At 40.3% G+C, this 19,036-nt stretch overlaps 1 protein-coding gene and 1 long non-coding RNA gene across 2 annotated transcripts; both read right to left on the reverse strand.

The window, feature by feature from the left end:
- Window positions 1-7,498: 7,498 nt before the first annotated feature.
- On the reverse strand, window positions 7,499-17,467 carry LOC117459757 (myosin heavy chain, fast skeletal muscle-like; the record flags this gene model as incomplete). The annotated part of the gene is made up of 38 exons (XM_034100856.2): window positions 7,499-7,528; window positions 7,734-7,865; window positions 8,018-8,113; window positions 8,209-8,313; window positions 8,401-8,571; window positions 8,659-8,784; window positions 8,892-9,095; window positions 9,187-9,495; window positions 9,595-9,719; window positions 9,826-9,991; window positions 10,102-10,285; window positions 10,534-10,730; window positions 10,818-10,936; window positions 11,026-11,152; window positions 11,275-11,664; window positions 11,763-11,853; window positions 11,946-12,091; window positions 12,170-12,346; window positions 12,429-12,671; window positions 12,753-13,008; window positions 13,088-13,224; window positions 13,642-13,765; window positions 13,848-13,965; window positions 14,077-14,164; window positions 14,264-14,328; window positions 14,476-14,776; window positions 14,875-15,045; window positions 15,146-15,295; window positions 15,550-15,668; window positions 15,781-15,919; window positions 16,039-16,142; window positions 16,239-16,337; window positions 16,417-16,480; window positions 16,569-16,661; window positions 16,772-16,868; window positions 16,965-16,992; window positions 17,085-17,241; window positions 17,324-17,467. Coding segments are annotated over 38 exons (5,583 nt in total), but the record flags the coding sequence as incomplete, so codon positions are not given.
- Window positions 17,468-17,577: 110 nt separating this feature from the next.
- On the reverse strand, window positions 17,578-18,443 carry LOC139435292 (uncharacterized). The gene is made up of 3 exons (XR_011644575.1): window positions 18,403-18,443; window positions 18,228-18,268; window positions 17,578-17,764 (listed from the first exon to the last, which is right to left on the reverse strand). It is a non-coding gene; the product is annotated as an uncharacterized lncRNA (long non-coding RNA).
- Between the last annotated feature and the right edge of the window lie 593 nt (window positions 18,444-19,036).

A 19,036-nucleotide genomic window follows, 5' to 3' on the forward strand; every position in this document is an offset into this window, starting at 1 on the left:
GGTACCGCTAGTAAATTGTCAAGTGGGGGATGTCAGGGGCGGCAGGTGCTGTAGATAGTAAATGTAAATATGTAAATATTTGTGTCACTGCATCCTGGTAAAATACAAATATAATGTATAATGTCTGTGTCTTTGACATTAGCGCTGCTAGCCACCTGTGCCCTGTACTACGAAGCCAGTTCAACAGACCCTGGATATGTTTGAGTAACAAACAAACTAACAACAACAAACTAACAAACGAGATCTCGCTAAGCGGTCCGACGACGCTGGTTATCAACTCGGTAAATCAAGCCAGGGTTTCTCTCTCCAGCTGAGAGCGCGTTCACGTCTAAGACACGCGTGGTTCTGACTTTAATTACATTTGTCTCGAGTGTTTCGTCAACATAATGTGTTAAATAATACTTCTGCATACAGTCTGTGACACTGTGAGTGTTGCACGGCCAGATGAGGCTGGAGAAGCTGACTCAGATAAGGAAATATATGATATATTATAAGTGCGACACGTCGGCGTCTTCTCTGCATACGGCAGTTTAAACTGTATTTCCTTTATCCTGTAATATGACTTGAGAGATTTAAACTCTGCACACTGAGTTGATCTCTTTTCTATAGACGCCGGAGGCGGGCAGCGTCAGGTAAAAGAAGTTATTTAGCTTCTCAAACCTGAGCCTCACGCGCCGCCTATGGGGGATGTGCTGGTGACTTATCCGACCGGCCCACTTCGGTACCGGCCCATCGGGATTCGTCCCGATGGCCAGTCCGCCACTGCACCCAGCCCACGTAAACTGTCAACGGGGGGAGCCTCGCTGCGGGGAAACGGTGGACCTAGTGTCCCGATCGGAGTGGGAATAATAATAATAATCCGTGCATTTTATCCATTAATTTCCCCAACATTGTGGTAAAAAAAACACACGTTTAATCCATGTTGGTGTACTACAACTACAAAAAGCATCGGTTTGTTTTCTCATCAGGAAATGCAGACCGGCTCAAACAAACGATTTTTAATCATCATCCTCACGATCATTTAATGTATCATATGTTCGCCGAATTGACATGAAAGCACTAATAAATGTAGTTTCATCCACTTGAGTTTACAACCACAAAAATAATCGATATGTTTTTATATCACATCCCACGGGAGGAAATTCAGCAGCTCTCACTCCCGATTTTTAATCCTAATGTAATCATCATCTTCACCACAATCATCTATGTTTATGTCGCCGGATTGACATAAAAGCACTGACAAATATGAATATACTGTAGTCAACTTCATTAAAACGTTATTAACGTGCCTGAACTCAGTAATTCACCATTTCTACGCATGACAACACACTTTGTCCGTGTTTGGCTCTCGAAGCGTTCCCGCATTGACGTCACTTCCGGCTTCCCCCAAAACTTCAAAATGAGTCGAAGGAATTTCCCCGCGATGTTCGAAATTATTGATATTTAACGGAACGGTATCGCTTTTTCTTTTTTAAACTGACGGTTCGAGATTACTAGTAGCCCAATATTTCATTGCACAACAGTTGTTGGGATGGTGTCACAGGCTCTTTAAGAGTTATCGTGTCACAATATAGGAAATGTATTAATATTTTATTGTATAATCGGTACAGGAAATTACATAATTCAGAGCACCACCTATTGGCCAAAGACCGCTGCCACCGGCATTGCAATCCATCCTCTGACAAAGTAAGTTGTGTCACTAAAGTCTGATGCATGTTTTGCTTAGATTTAATAATTGGAGCTTTTTTTAAGCCTTTACTTGCATGGTTCATCATACATAATGAACTGCTCTAAGTCTGAGAAATGCTTTCGCCATAATCAGCAAAGCAACATTAATGTGAAATTATTTTTGCGGGCGGCTAGCTAGCTAGCTCACGTTCAACATAAGCTTAACCTCTTAAGCCCGAAGGTCCCCCCCAGTGGACCCCTCCCACCGGTTTTTTACGAGACTATGTCTCAGGGCTTCTTAACATTTATGAAACTATTAATGTTTCATACCCTTTTAAAGGTAAGAAACTCCGCTAACTGACAAAATGAACAATTGTTAGCTAAAAAAAACACAAGAGTAATACCAAGCCTTTGAATTAGCATTGAGCAAAAAAATGCTAACTAATGGTAACGCTTTGTTACACAAAACTCACGGTAGAAATGCCCTTATTACTATCTTAACTGCACAAACAAGATATACGATTTAAAGCTGAGACTCCACAGATTCCAGACATGTAATGTCATCACTGTACGACCTCGAATTCCTGGAGCTATCAGCCAGAAAAGAGAAAGTAAACAACATCCGGTTTCAAAAATAATACAATAATTACGTCTTACCTTTTTTGATTTGTGATCAAAAGTTGTGTTCAACGGAATAAAAACGCCGCTCAAGGTAAATCCAATGTCTTTGTGTCACGTAGACATTTTTACTGATAATCCATCATCATATTTATGGCAATATACTGGGTATAAAGTTTTGCCGTCCATGCTTGTACTTTCAGATATGTTTCGTTTGCTTCTCTATTACGTCCGCAATGGTAATGTTTACGTGGATTTGGGAACCGCCCATCGATTCAATTGGATGTAATGGTTAAGAAAAAGGTGTAAATCACCCAAATCGACCAATGGGTTCCAGAGATATGGTCCTGCGTAAAGTATAAAGAATGCCAGCCAGCTTAAGTACATTACGCAGGAGACTTTACTTACCACTTTACCACGTAAGGAAGCAGGAATTGCAGGACCCAGAGCGCATGGAGCACAGAGCGGACAGCAGATAACGGAATTGCAGTTTTATTGCTTATAGATTATCAGAACATTTCAAAGGGGACATAGCCACATTGGATATTAACCTATGGAACCTAACCCTACATCATTGTTTTTATCGTTGTAATGCCATTGAAGACCAGACAAAGAGGAAGGTGAGCCATGTTAGCCTAGCGCATTAGCGCTAGCGCCACCTGTTTTGATGTACGTTTTTGTTGATAACGTCGCAAGTTTATATCTTTCAGTGTTGAACAATGTGTTGGATGTGCAGCTAGGATAAGTAATAAGGGAGCTAGGAGTGATTTTCGGTGCAGTAATAGGTTAGCATTTTTCGCTCTGGGCTAATTCAGAGGCTCAGAGGATAACAGAGTAGGCCTATGTTTTATTTATTTTGTTCACAACAGTTGTATTTGGATGGAATGAATACCTTTAGTGATAATTCAAAGTAATAAAATGATTTTTACAGTGAAAAAGTTCAAATGGAACTGATGGTTCCCAAATTACCCAGAGGTGAGTCCGCTTGGACTTTATTTTTCTAAACCTCTCTAAAAAGGTCAAATTGCACTTGTTTTGCATCAATCTTGATACAGGGTACTTATTATATGTTATAGTTTGGATTCCTAAAGCTTTTAGTCTACTTGCCCATCATTCAAGGGTGGTTTTCACTATAAGTAATGGTTTTTTTTTAGGCGGACATTTGAATTTACATGTTTTTACTGTGTTCCATCTGAATTTACTTTAAAATAAAAACATCTATATTGATTCTGACACTTATACATCCAACTCACAGATGTAACCTTGCTTTGAGAGAAAAGATTATTAAGTTACCCCTTTTAGAAGTGAAGATATAGTCTTTGTTGTGTTAGTGGCATTTTCGAGTCTGAAACCTGAAAAACAGGCTCAGGGCTTAAGAGGTTAACAAAATCCTCATCTAAAATTGTGGCATAAATACGTTATTTTCCCCTGTGCAATTCCAGTCTCACATCTCACATCACATCCTGATACACATACATATGGGGGGACTACTGCAATGCACTATTCACTGGTTTCCCCAAGAAAGCTATTGGAAGACTCCAGCTCATTCAAAACTCTGCAGCTAGACTACTAACGAATACCAAAAGGAGGGAACACATTAGTCCTGTTTTAGCTACTCTACACTGGCTTCCTGTAACTTTCAGAATTGATTTTAAGGTGCTTCTCCTCACATACAAAGCTCTAAATGGACAAGGACCCAGCTGCTGACTCTCTAATAAACTACACACCCGCCAGAACACTGCGATCATCAGATGCAGGTCTATTAGAGGTCACCAGAAAGAGTCATAAGAAGATCGGTGATGCAGTCTTTGTAAACTACGCCCCAAAACTGTGGAACACGTTATCCAACAATATTAGGGAAGCTTAAAACCTATCTCTTTACCAAAGCATGTTTACACTATTATACTGCACTATTCTCTGTGATTGACATTGCACTATTTCTCTATGTTTTATTCCCCATGTTTTTATTTTTAATTATTTTATCCCACTTTATGCTTTGCTCTTGCTGCTTGTTTTACACTGATTTTATGTCTTATTTTTTACTGATGTAAAGCACTTTGAACTGCAATCCCCTGCATGAAAGGTGCTATACAAATAAAGTTATTATTATTATTATTATATTTATAGCCTATAGGCCTAGCGCTTTTCTAAAACTCAAAGAGCTTGCACGCTTACACATGTCCTGCAATACACATGCTGCAGCTGCCCAGCTACTCACTGTTTGTAAAAGTAAATAAATAGTATTTTCATTTCAATAATGTACTTTCTATACCCTGCTTCATAAACAATACTAACATAACATCCCTGTGCTCCTCCGAGTCTGGGGGTCCGGGATGTGAGGACAGCGCGAGGACACAGACAGGGAGGCTGCTTTACTTCATAAAGGAAATGGCGGTCAATATTAACGACACAGGAGCTAAAACGCTTAATAACCTTCATTACGTGTTAGAGAAAGAACATAAGAACGTTTGACAAAGATGAGGCTGTTAAACGGGCAGCGGATCCGCTGTGTGTAGAAAGAGAGAGAGAGAGAGAGACGCTGAGCTGCACCGAGCAGCGATCAGCTGATACGGAGCATAGAGAGAGAGAGCTGCGGTCCGCGGGGCTCGGCCTCGCCTCCTGTCCTCACTACTCTTAATCCTGGGACCGGACAATTGTTATTTGTTCCTACTCGAACCGAGTTTTGCTTCCCAACCCTGCCACTGTGCTACACTTCCCACCCCGCTCCGCCCCGCCCCCGTCTAATTGTACAGAAAGCGGCGAGATGCATTTCCTTAGGAATCGACTTGCAGAACCGAAACTAACATTTCTAAACGAACAATGGCGGACACGGACAATTTGCGAATGAGTTCTGCCTTTTGTAAACTGAATTTATCAATAATTTGTCAATAAATCGGGGCGAAAAACGTCACTTGTCCACCGGACAAGTCAATTGAAAGATCTACTTGTCCGATATTGTAAATAACACGTCCCGGACGGTGGGACGTGTACTTTTTCGCACACTGTAAACTCGATGATGCTCGAAATGTCCCTTATAGGCCTACGTCTGTTTCCGGTTATTTTTATTTTGAAATTCAGTTCCTGACGGATGCCAAAAAAGCCCGAGATTATGGAATTAAAGCAATAAATAAAAGCAAGGATAATTGTGTGTTATTGGTGAGTAAATAACAGTGTGTTATTTTGAAAAGAATAACAAATTAGAAGGAAAAGATTTAAAAAATACAGATTTCAGTATTCTGAGGCTCTGACTGAGCCCCATTTATTTTTCTCACAGACGGCAACAAAAGTCCGAAATTATACGATTTAAAAATAAAAGCAATAATTGTGGCTTGATATTGAGTAAGAACATGTTTTTATGAACCACACAGCTTCCGGTCTTCCATGACCCGACCGGAGAAAAAGACGTGCTGCAGGCACGAAACACATTACCAGTAGAATACATTGCTTTTAAAATCGTGCTGTGCAACACGAACCAAAACCGGAAGCTGCATACACTCTGGTGGCTACCATTAGCAGCTAACTTTTGTGCTCCGATTTTCACATAAAAATGGAATTATGGATTATAAACTCGTTTTAATGCCATTGAACACGTCTTTTGATCAGATTGACAGCTACGGTGAGACAATCTCCCGTAAAAGCTCCGTAAAAGGTACATGTTGTGATTTCTGTTTGCTTCCCCTGTCGCGAGATCGGATCGCTTAGATACTATACTTAAATAATCTGTGGAGTCTCAATCGGATATATTGTATGTGCAGTTTCGATAAGTAATAAGGGTATCTATATTTTGAATTCTGTGCTAAAGTGCGTGAGCATTTATTTTTTTTAAATGAATAAAACCGCACTTCCCTGCGGTGTGAATATCGCGCATGCGCATATCGCGGTTATCGCCATGACACGGTATATCGTTCAGCCCTAGTTGCCAGCGATTCTCTCACTAGTTTAGCACACTCAGCCCGGTTGTTGGCCCGGAAAGAACTTCGATTTTGGAGAGCCAGAAAACTGTGAAAAAGTACCCGCTAGCCTGAACTACGCCTAGTGGAAAAGCAACCAAAAACGGGCCGAGCATGGCACGCCACGCTTAAACCACGCTCCGCGCTGCAGTGGAGATGCGCCATAAGTGACAATGTCACGCCTGAAAATGTACCAAAACTTAAACGTTGATAAGTCAAAACTGTAAAAGATATCAAATATCTGAATACAAGTTGTATAGCCTAATGTCTTGTGATCATTTTAAAGTTGGAATGAAGTCTCTAACTGAAGGTATGTGGAAGGAGAAGCACTTGGCCCATGGTGTACTTACAAGAGGATTTGAAGGTTCTTCCCTTTGAGTTCCATGTTAAAAAAAGAGTTTAAAAAGCTGAATATTTCAAAAAGTATAGAATATTTTGAAAAAGTTGAAAGTTTCCCATCATGTGCTGAACAGGCTGAATAGTTTGATATTTGATTGGTTTATGTAGCTGAAAGTATGCTGAAGTTATTGAGAGCCAAAACATTGGTTGAAACTAGAAAATGCATTTCTGCTGAAAATGCGTGCTAATGCTGTAAACTGTGAACATTTGTGGCTGAATTTAGCTGAAAATGCAGAAAAGGCTGAATATTGTATTAGTTGAATCGTCTCTGTAGCTGCTTTTAGCTACAGAAACCAAGTAAGTGTGTTGCTGAACTTAGCGGAGAAATGCAGAAATGATTTGAATCAAAATTGTTACAGCTCAAATGCATTGCAAGGAATTTGTTGAAAACTTGAAAGTGAAATGTCAAACTGGAAGAGTAGGAAAAATAGTGAAGAAGCTTAATATTTAAAAGAAAAGGTTTAAAAAAGGTATAAACAACAAAATGCGTGTGTGTGTGTGTGTGTGTGTGTGTGTGTGTGTGTGTGTGTGTGTGTGTGTGTGTGTGTATGTGTGTGTGTGTGTGTGTGTGTGTGTTCTGACTAGATGATGTCACGCAGGTGTGTCGCCCCAATCTGCCCAGCAACACCATGGTAACCAACTGCAGAACTGAGTCCCATTAAGAATGTATTGAGGATTATATCTGACAATGTTGCCACATGTTCAAAAAATATGGCTCCTACAACGAAATTACCAGACTGTGAGCATCAGTGAACCCCAATGAACTGATATATGGTAAGAAGAAGAAGAAGAAGAAGATTACATTGAAGATCAAAAACGTTTATTGTGGTATATTTCACATCGTATTATATGATTAGAAACAGCCAAGTGCTTTATTCAGCTGCTTCTTTTCCCTGTAAAAAAACAAAAAAAAATATAAATACATACAATGTATATGCACAAGCATAAACATCATACTCTGCATACATCTGAATGTTTTCTCTGTCGTTCATTTCATAAAGATTTGGGCTATATTTGTTCTGTCAAGACTTAAGTATTGCATGAAGAGATATTTAATTTAATTTTCATTCATAAAAGCTGAAATGTCTTTATAGTTACCTTGCCAGAGTCACGGCCCTTTGCTCTCAGTTTGTTGACCTGGGACTCTGCAATGTCAGCACGCTCCTCAGCCTCCTCCAGCTCATTTTGAACCTTCCTGCACTTGGACAGATGAGTATTGGCTTGTTCCTCCTGGAATAAGAGATACATAGTTTAAGGTACAGAAACCTTCAAACACTTTAAAATATAATATAAGAATGTGATGGTAATCTTAACAATCGGCAAGATTTGCTGGTAAAAATAAATCTGACATATCTACAAAACAATGTATATATTGTCCTTACCGCCTCCTCAGCCTGCCTCTTGTAGGCCTTCACCTTCAGCTGCAATTTGTCAACCAAATCCTGCAGCCTGGCAACATTTTTCTTGTCCTCCTCAGTCTGTTCCAATTTAGATTTGCATGTTTAAATATTTTAAAAGGTTTCTATATTAGATGAATTGGTACTGTACATTTTAACTATGAAAGTAACCATACCTGATAGGTGAGCTCCTTAACTCTCCTCTCATATTTGCGGACACCTTTAACAGCATCTACTCCACGTCTCTGTTCAGCCTCAACCTCTGCTTCCAGCTCACGCACCTTTTGAATAACATTAAAACGTTAAGTATCCAGCTTGTTTTCAAAGGTTTCTTTCAGCTATATAAATCTTAGTATGACTTTTTTTACCCTAGACTCCAGTTTCTGGAGCTGCTTCTTGCCACCCTTCATGGCCAGGTTCTCAGCCTCATCCAGACGGTGCTGCAGGTCCTTAACAGCAACCTCCAGGTTCTTCTTCATCCTCTCCAGATGAGCACTAGTATCTTGCTCCTTCTTCAGCTCCTCAGCCATCATAGCAGCCTACAGGAGACATAAAACATGTTAATTAGAAATATCAACAAAAAAAAATGGCTGTTAAAAGTAAGAACACATGACATTGAAACCTACATCAGTGATGGCCTTCTTGGCCTTCTCCTCTGCATTCCTTGCTTCCTGCACAATGTCATCCACTTCACTCTGGACCTGGACCAGGTCTGTCTCAAGCTTCTTCTTGGTGTTCACAAGGCTTGTGTTCTAAAAGGTACAAATATTTAGCTTCTTAAGTCATCACATGCCTAATATTCATGTTAGTTGAAATTGTATTTGATTCTTGAATTATTGAAAAGATTAGGTTTGTTCACCTGAGAGTGCAGAAGTCCAACACGCTCACTGGCATCAACCAGCTCTTGCTCAGCAATTTTGCGACTTCTCTCTGTCTGTTCCAGAGCAGCTCTAAGTTCCTCAATTTCAGCCACCATAAGACCGTTTCTACGATCCACCATAGCAGCCTGCTCCTTGAAGTCCTCCTGGGCTCTGACAGCATCATCAAGGTGCAGTTGTGCATCCTAGTGAGAAAAAGATCAGACATATATACATGAATGCCAAAATGTAGCCCAATCTACCATAGTTGGAAAATAAACTGTTCCTTTTCTATACCTTCAGCTGTGCCTGCACATTCCTGAGCTGCTTCGTGGACTCAGCAGCCTGGCGGTTGGCATGGCTGAGCTGAATCTCCATCTCATTCAGATCTCCCTCCATCTTCTTCTTGATTCTCAGGGCATCGTTCCTGCTCCTGACCTCAGAATCCAGAGTGCTCTGCATGGAGTCAGTCACTCTCTGGCTGTTCCTCTTGATCTGTTCCATCTCTTCATCTTTCTCTGCCAGCTTCCTGTCCACCTCACCCTTAATCTGGTTGAGCTCCAGCTGGACACGCAGGATCTTAGACTCTTCATGTTCCAGAGTTCCCTAATGAAATCAAACAATTAAACACTCATCTTTGCCTTCAAACACTGATATATATTTGTCAATGATTTTTAATGTTATGAACTCCCAGGAAAGAAATACCTCAGCCTCTTCAAGAGCTGTCTGGATCTCAGTCTTCTCTGTCTCCACCTGCTTCTTGTTCTTCTCCAGCTCATGGATGCTCTTGCCAGTCTCACCAATCTGTTCAGTCAGATCTGAGATCTCCTCTGCAGAAAGATAAATGGGGTTTATCATAGTGTTGAGCCTTAAATGGTAAAATATCAACAAAATGTCCAACTCATGTTGAACTCTGTGACATTATGTAGAACTCACGTTGCAGATTCTTGTTTTCACGCTTCATGGTCTCCAGATGATCAAGAGCCTCCTCATAAGAGTTCTTCATCTTGAACAGTTCAGTGCTGAGAGAACGAGCCTCCTTCTGTGCTCCCTCAAGCTCTGCCTGACCCTCCTCATACTTCTGCTTCCACTCTGCCAACACCTGAATAATACAATTCATACAGTTTATTTGGTTATCTTAAAGTATCAGGGCAAAATAAATATTCATGTCATTGTTTGTGTGTTTTGACCAAACACAGTAAATTGTGTTACCTTGTCAAAGTTCCTCTGCTTTTTGTCCAGGTTGGCAGCAAGGCCATTGGCCCTCTCCACATCAATCATGAGGTCCTCCACCTCACTCTGGAGCCTCTGTTTGGTTTTCTCAAGAGAAGCACACTTGGAATTCACTGCCTCAATCTGTTCCTCAGCCTCCTGAAGGCGCTGGGCAAGCTTTTTCCTGTTTGAAAATGGAGATATTTATGGCTCAGTTAAACTCATAAAGTTACAAGTTATTTTTTAAAGTTACAAGTTATATTTGCATATATGAAACAACTAATTACCATATTAATTAATCTAAATGATTGGCCTCAAAGTAAGAAGCTATACACATTTTAAAATACTAATGTTATTACCAGCAATTCAGGAATCAGAGTGTTTGCTAAAATGCTACACTTCTGGCCATTCAACAGTTGGAATGTCACTCACTTGGATTCCTCAAGCTCCTCAGTGCGCTGGATAGCATCAGTTTCATACTTCGATCTCCACTGAGCCACCTCACTGTTGGCCTTGGACATTCCACGCTGCAGCTCAGCCTTGGCCTCCTGCTCCTCTTCAAACTGCTCCCTCAGCAGATCACAGTCATGGCGGGCTGATTGCAGGCCATGGGCAAGAGCATTCTTGGCCTGTTGTAAGATATATTATTAACCTTTACACAATTTCTAAATCACAAACAAATCATACAAATATATACTATCTTGATGGTTTCTTACCTTAACCTCCTCCTCAATCTGTCTCTTCAATTCATCAATCTGCTGTGTGGAGGCCTGCTTGCCTCTGGTCAACTGAGAGACAAGAGCTTCCTTCTCTTCAACTTGACGGCTGAACTCACCTTGTGTGAAAAATATTATAATATGTTAGTTTGTGTTACGTTTCTCAATCATATACTCCACAGATGGTTCACCAAAAACATGTAGATACCATTTTCTGTCAGGAGACGTGCTTTCTGTGAACTTGTGTCATTGATTTGGCGGACGTTTTCATCATTCTTGGTCTTCAGTTCGCTAAGTTGGTCCTCAAGAGTACGGCACATCTTTTCAAGATTTCCCTAATGAGGAAAAATAAACAAGATTAGTGATCAGATTTTATTCACAAAATAATTTACATGATGTACTATATTCATATTGGTAACATATAATATAATTAAAAAAGCATGTAATGCTAGTGTACCTTTGCCTTAGCAACATTCTCCATGTTGCTAGAGAGGTCATCAATCTCCATCTTGTATTCACTCTTTTCCTTCTCAAGCTTCTGCTTGACACGCTGGAGGTTGTCAATCTGCTCTCCCAGCTCAGCAACACTGTCAGCCTGCTTCTTGCGAAGGGCAGCAGCAGTTGCTTCATGCTGCAGAGTGGACTCCTCAAGGTCACGACGGAGCTTCTGGAACTCAGCCTCACGCTTCTTGTTCATCTCAATCTGAGCAGCGGTGGCACCTCCAGCCTCCTCCAGCCTCTCACTGATCTCCTCAAGTTCCCTGGAGAGGTCAGCTCTCTGCTTCTCAACCTTGGCACGAGCTGCACGCTCAGCCTCAATCTCCTCTTCCAGTTCCTCAATACGAGCCTGTTGAATGTAGATGTTTTCTCTTTTAGCAATCATTCACTTTATTACACATAATAGCAAATGTATGCAGTATTGTTAAGTGTAACACAATATCTCACCTGGAGCTCCTTGATCTTCTTCTGGAGCTGAGCACCCAGAGACTGCTCATCTTCAATCTTGCTAAGGAGCTGACTGCATTCAAAGTCCTTCCTGTGAACACAATTGATAAAGTGCATTGAGTTCATGCAATTGAAAACTTCTTAAAAAAAATGTATGTTGTTTAAACAGAAAAACTAAGCTACTTTTTGATTTTCTCATCAGACTGCTGCTTGTCATTCTCAAGATCCATGACGGATTCCTGGGACAGTTTGAGATCACCCTCAAGCTTTCTCTTGGTTCTCTCCAGGTCCATACGCAGCTTCTTCTCTTGCTCCAGAGAACCCTCAAGCTAAACAAAGGTATATATTTTGAATTATCATGTTCAAGAATAATCTTGCTTTGCCAAATCAAGTGACTGTAAACTTACATCATCCACTTGCTGCTCAAGCTTGGTCTTGGCCTTGGTCAGAGTGTTGACTTTGTCTTCCTCTGCCTGCAGGTCATCAAGAGTCTGCTGATGAGACTCCTGAAGGGCTTTCTTTTCCTTGGTCAGCTTAGCAACGCTCTCATCCTGAGAGGCCATCTCCTCGGTCAGGTTCTTCACCTAAGTGTGCAAGAAAGATTTTGTTAATACAAATAAATAATTATAATCTCACTACCTGATGGACAGATCATTGATTACAAACCTTGTTCTCAGTGGCATGTTTCTCCTTTTCCACTTTGGCCAAGGTAAGCTCCAGGTCATCAATATCCTTCTTGAGCTCAGAGCATTCATCCTCCAGCTTTCTCTTCTTGGCAGTGAGCTCAGCATTCATTTCCTCTTCATCCTCCAGTCTCTCAGTTGTCTCTTTGAGTTTGGCCTCCATCTGAATCTTACTCTTGATGAGTCCCTCACATCTCTCCTCAGCATCAGTGAGATTGTCTCCTTCCTAGACCATTTTCATAAAAATACATGTTAGCTCATATTCACAAACATGAAAAAGCGTATTTGTCGGATGACGTTTTCTTACAGATGCTACTTGCAGAGCCAGATCAGTCTTCTCCCGCAGAAGGGAAACCATCTTCTCCTCCAGTTGCTTCTTCTTGGCCAGGGCAGCAGCCAGGTCAGTTGTCATTTTTTCATAGTTCTCCTTCATATTTGCCAGCTCCTTCTCAGTTTCAGCACTCTGCAGCAGAGGCTTAATCTTGTAGTAGACCTTCATCCATGGCCAGTGTTTGACATTCATGAAGGAGCGCACGTTGTACTGGATGGTGTATACGGCTTCCCTGCACAGAAAAAAATGGTTTTAGACAATATCTATTTTTTCTTTACACCATTGATCAGAATTAGCAGTTTTCAACGTGCCTCCTTGCTGTCATCTTCACAAACTCCGTTCTCATGAGATAACCACGACACAAAGCCTGAGTAATTCTGACCAGAGATGCCAGTTTTTCGTCTCTCATCTCCTCAAGGGTACCCAGCAGGCCAGCCTTGAAGAACACCTGAGCAAACAGAAACAAAAAATTATTTCAGAATCAGAATACCTTTTTTCGAGGAGGGGAAATATAAATGTCTTTCAGCAAATAAATGATGAAAACAAGTAATGAACACTTGAAACACTATATAACAAGCAAGCAAACAAACAAAATGAAATATGTGACTCCTATTTACATGATGGTTTTTGGTCGGATGGAATGGTTTTAATCACAATCATAATCAAGGAAGTATTGTTTTTAATTTTTTATTATTTGCCGGAATGGAAAAACAGAGGCTACCAGAGTTGACCTCCTGATGTAGTTTCATTAATTACATGTAGAATACATACTACCGTAGTCACAGTAACATACAACAAATACACTGTACAGCGTCTTTGGTAAATATTCATTAGCTCAGTAATGAAGTAAATGTAAAGTACTTACCTTGGTGTGTCCAAATTTATATTCATCATGAGGAACATCAATTGACCCAAGCAGCTTCTCTGAAGCCTTCTTGTTGTCCATGAACTGACCGTCAGGGATGACACCGGCATTCAGCACCTTGTATCTATATGAAAGAGTTTATTGTCAGGAGGAGCATTACATTGTAATAATGAGAGTTTAAAATTATATGTATAAAAACATTATACCTCTGCTTGAAGTCAGCATAGAGGATCCTGCTGGGGAAACCTTTTCTGCAGATTCTAATACCCTCCAGGACACCATTACACCTGAGCTGGTGGATAACCAGGTGGTTCTCCATAAGACCTGTACAAAACAATATTATATATTTAGTTATTTGAATAAATAGTAGGTATTTTAGTTGATGCAGCACAGAATTAAAAACCAAACCAGTCATCAATACAGTTGTATATGTACCTGGAGTCTTTATCTCATTGGGAATCAGACAGCGCACAAAGTGAGGATGGGTGGCCCTCAAGTTAGTCATCAGCTTGCCCAAGTTCTCCTGTAATCCATAATGGTGTCTCATGTCATGAAATGCCACAATTGGGAGATTTAGTTTAAACAGAGATCTATTAGATATGTTTGCTTTGAGAAAGCTTACCCTGAACTGTGAGGACACAGTCTGCATAGAACCACCCTTCTTCTTGCCTCCCTTCTTAGTAGTATCTGTTGATGTTTTGTTAGAATGTCACAAAATTAGCATAAACAAGTAATAGTTGATGAGTTAAAATAAAATTACAAATATACATTTGATTTGTAAAAAGTATATATTATCTCTGGTTTTAAATGTCTTTACTGTAGTTACTATCTTACCCTCAACTACTGGAGGATACAGCGAAACCAGCAGTTTCACTGAAGATTTCATGTACAGCTGAATGACAGAGTCATTCAGGGGATCCTTGTTCTTGTCCAACCAGCCAGAGATGTTGTAGTCCACGGTACCAGCATAGTGCACCAGGGAGAAGTGGGCCTCAGCCTTGCCCTTTGCGGGCTTTGGCTTCTCAAATGCTTTGTTTTTTCCAAGATGCTGGTCATACAGCTTGTTCTTGAAGGATGTGTCTGAGGCCTTGGGGAACATGCACTCCTCTTCAAGGATGGAGAAGATGCCCATGGGCTTGAAAAGGTTGAAAGAGGTATATCATTTAATGATACATTATAACAAATACAAAAACAGTTACATATGATGTATGATATAATTAATGAAGTGGTTACCCTTTCAATCAGCTCAATGCAGGCAGCCAAGTCCATACCAAAGTCAATGAACTCCCAGATAATACCCTCCTTCTTGTACTCCTCTTGCTCCAGGACGAACATGGTGTGGTTGAAGAACTGTTGCAGTTTCTCATTTGTGAAGTTGATGCACAGCTGCTCCAATGTATTGAACTGCAAAAGGACATATCATCTTCATAATCTCTTACAAGGCAATAAGAACTATTATTTATTTAAAAGTATCAACTGCTAAATTGTTCAAACTCTGGCTTACATCAAAGATTTCAAAGCCAGCAATATCCAGCACACCAATGTAGAACTGTCTAGGTTGTTTGGTGTCCAACATATTGTTGATACGGATGACCATCCACAAGAACATCCTCTCATAGATAGACTTGGCCAGGGCAGGCACTGAGTTGTTGACCTTAAAGAAAAAAAAGTGATGTAATTTCATTTTTGACATATACAACTGGTATATTATATTATTTTCAAGATACATGCCACTAAAATTCCAAAACTAAACAAAAATTGAATCAAAGACACCCTTGAATTTAGAATTCAATTAGAACTAGTACAGAAAATGCCAACTGACATCGCATATCTTTTTCCTAATGAAATCTGTACTACTTTTTTTGTTTATAAACAGTAGAAGGTTCGATATTGATCATCATTGTTTACCTGAGGTACAGTCTGTCCCTTGGTGACATACTCATTTCCGACCTTCACTCTAGGATAGCACAGACCCTTCAGCATGTCAGCGGAGTTCAGACCCAGCAAATAAGCAACCTTGTCAGCATCTGCAAATAATTCAGAAATGTCCATCATAATTTGTGAAGAACACAATGTTATCAAGAAATGTATCAATGTTGTTGCCAAGCTCTAAGCTTTGAGCTAAGAGTAAATACTCACCGTCTGTGCCTTCAGGCTCAGCCTGCTCCTCACGCTGCTTTTGCCTGAACTTCATGTTACCATGGTGAAGCACAGCACCGGTCATCTTGTAAATGCTCATCTTCTCTTCATGAGTGAAGCCCAGGATATCAATAGCATTCTGATGTCAAAAGACACAAAAAACACAATTGTTCAAGCAAAAGTTCTTAAAAGAGCTGTAATGATGTTGCATTTATTTCACAAAGTCTATTTAAATATGTTGAATTGAAAATTACTCACATCCGTGGCTTCCAGCTCCACTTTGTCATCAATGCTGGCCACAACGATCTTACCCATGCTACACATGGGGAAGTCGTAGGGGTTGGTTGTGAGGAGTGCCAGTTCTAGAATCCAAAAAAAATAAACATGTCAGTAGATATTTTTTATAAATGTAAAAGTCTAATAAGGTTGAAACAATTGCAATATCTAATTCTCCTTACCAAGGAGCTCTGGTATGTGGCCGGTCATCATCTGGTAGAAGATATGGTAGCCTCTCTCTTGCTCAAGCTGGAATGTCACTCGAGACTTCTCCAGCAGATCTACAAGTTTTGAACATGTCAGTGCCAGGCTAAATCTTACTTACAGTAGTTTGTATACACTATAAGGATTGTTACTTACAAGTCTCAATATCAGCACTAGCCAGTTTGCCAGCTGTGTTGAAATGGATTCTGATGAATTTACCCTGTTTGAAATAACATAATCATTAATGTCCCTCCACATGTGCAATGTAACAATGCTTCTCTCGTTTGTAGAAACTGTTCCATACTTACAAAACGAGAAGAGTTGTCATTCCTCACAGTTTTGGCGTTACCATAAGACTCAAGCAATGGATTGGCTGCAATAATCTGATCCTCAAGTGACCCCTAAAATCCAGGTTAAGAATAGTTGTCAGGAAACGACTTCATTTGTTCATCCCTGAAAAAACTTCTAAAGATAAAGAATCCTGAATCGTCATCATCATAGAGTAACATACCTTTGATTCGTCTCTCTTGGGTCCAGAAACTGAGATTGTTGCAAAGTACTGGATGACACGCTTGGTGTTCACAGTCTTTCCAGCACCAGATTCTCCACTAGGTAGAGACAGAGATTATTAAGAACTTGACCAATGTGTTTGATTAATCTTAATTAAAACTAAATTGGCACACTTGTAAATGTTACAAACTTACGTGATCAAGACAGACTGGTTTTCCCTATCTGTAAAAGTAAAAAAAACATAAACCAATCAAGTACATGTTAAAAACTGAAACCCTATACTGATGCATTTTAAATGAGTTGTAATGACTTACCAGTAGCCATGAACTGATACGCGTTGTCAGAGACAGAGAAGATGTGGGGTGGAGCCTCCATACGCTTCTTGCCTCTGTAGGCACTTACACATTCAGAATCGTATACTGGGAGCCACTTGTAGGGGTTCACAGTGGCACAGAACAACCCAGAGTAGGTCTAAAATATATCACAGAGAATTTAAATGTAACTTCATGTTTCCAGCAAACATTTTTCAGTCTCATTAGGCAATTAGTCTTACGTAGATCATCCATGCTGCATAACGCTCTTTGAGGTTATACAGCACAGAGGCTTCATTGAGATGGGTCATCATGGCCATGTCCTCAATCTTGTCATACTTGGGAGGGTTCAATGGGAAGACCTCCTCTTCTTTCACTACCCTCTCCTAGAACAGGAAACGTGTTACAATGACAAATTATCAAATTTAATTCCTTGTACACACGGATTTAATGATACGAACCTCCTCAGTTCCCAGTATTTTGACAGTGACTTTGGCACCATCTTTCGTGAGGATTGTTGCCTTCACGTACAGCTCCTTGACATCAGACACAAAGCAAGCACTCTTGGCATCAAATGGTGCGTTTTGAGCCTCAATTCTTTCCCTTTCTGGCTTACGAAGGTAAATTGCAGCCTTGCCATACAAGGCCATCTCCGCGTCGGTACTCATGGTGGCAGTTTATTTCTGTGAAGTACACACAAGTAAGATAAATCTTATTAATCTTACTTATTTCAATGTTTTCAATCAATTTGATTCAATAGCCCAGAATGTCTGTCATCAAAGAAAAATAAACATATCCCCATTAAATAGAATTCTCCTTGAAATTGAAATGAAAGGATTCAATCAAATTCTCGTTAAATCGTCACATACATGTGCACAGCACCACTAAGTGAAATGTAGTGTTTGAATTTAACCCATCCTAGTATTAGAAGCAGTGGGCAGCTACTATACAGGGCCCAGGAAGCAGTGTGGGGGTCAGCTGCTTTGCTCTCAGAGGTAGGAAGTAAACTGAAATGTGGATTGGTAACAGTCCACACTTCAATTATTTTCCTGTGTACCAGAACACATTCATCAAAACGTTTTTCTAACTTAGATTGACGGAATAAAATATATTTACAAATGTAATGCAGTTGAAATATGTTCATACCTGTTCCACTCTTATTGAAAAGTCAGAAATATTCCACAATCCTGTTGAGAAGATATCATATTGGTCTTAAATCAACAAAATTGTTCATGATATTTTTTATAATGAATTTATATTTTAAACACATTGAGCAAATACAGAATGCATTGAAATGTTATACAGCAGAAAGTAAGCCTACCACAAGCTGAAGTCTCCAAAAGTCTTCCACCACACCGCCTCTGTCCTGTTGGGGCCCCTTATATACAATCTGGCGTATTGCTTACGCAGCGAGGTTAAATATGGACCGTTGCCAAATATGGTGTGGACAACAGGCATCGATTGGAACAGGTGTTCACAGTACATCTTGTATTTTGGCCCGGTTCCAGAACAAAAATACTTGGGGTGCATCTGAGATTACAGGGGGTTCAGCAGTATTAGACATGAATATTCTAGACATTGTCTATTTTTATAGCACGAGCTACAAAATGACCGCCTTATCCCACTGTACAGACGAGTACTTGTTTAGATATACCTGGGCAGGCTCTGTCTCCTGGCACCTGCGGGTCGCCGAGGGGCTGCAGTGTTTCGGGCGACGAAGACTGCTGACTGAGTGTCCACGACGGAGGGTAACGTGATGTCCCCATCTGACCTATTGCTATTGTCTGCAGTAGATGCAGTGTTGCAGGCGTTTAGTGATGGTTGCTTTAACCATTTTCATATCCACAAATGTTTGTCACTGCTGCGGAAGCACTTTGGAAATGATGCACACGCAGCGGGGCAGGTCACGCGCACCTGACACAATTTGTTGTTAGTATTTTTCGCTCCGTTCTCTT

The sequence above is a fragment of the Pseudochaenichthys georgianus genome, chromosome 15 (genome assembly GCF_902827115.2).
Source record: "Pseudochaenichthys georgianus chromosome 15, fPseGeo1.2, whole genome shotgun sequence".
NCBI lineage: Eukaryota > Metazoa > Chordata > Actinopteri > Perciformes > Channichthyidae > Pseudochaenichthys > Pseudochaenichthys georgianus.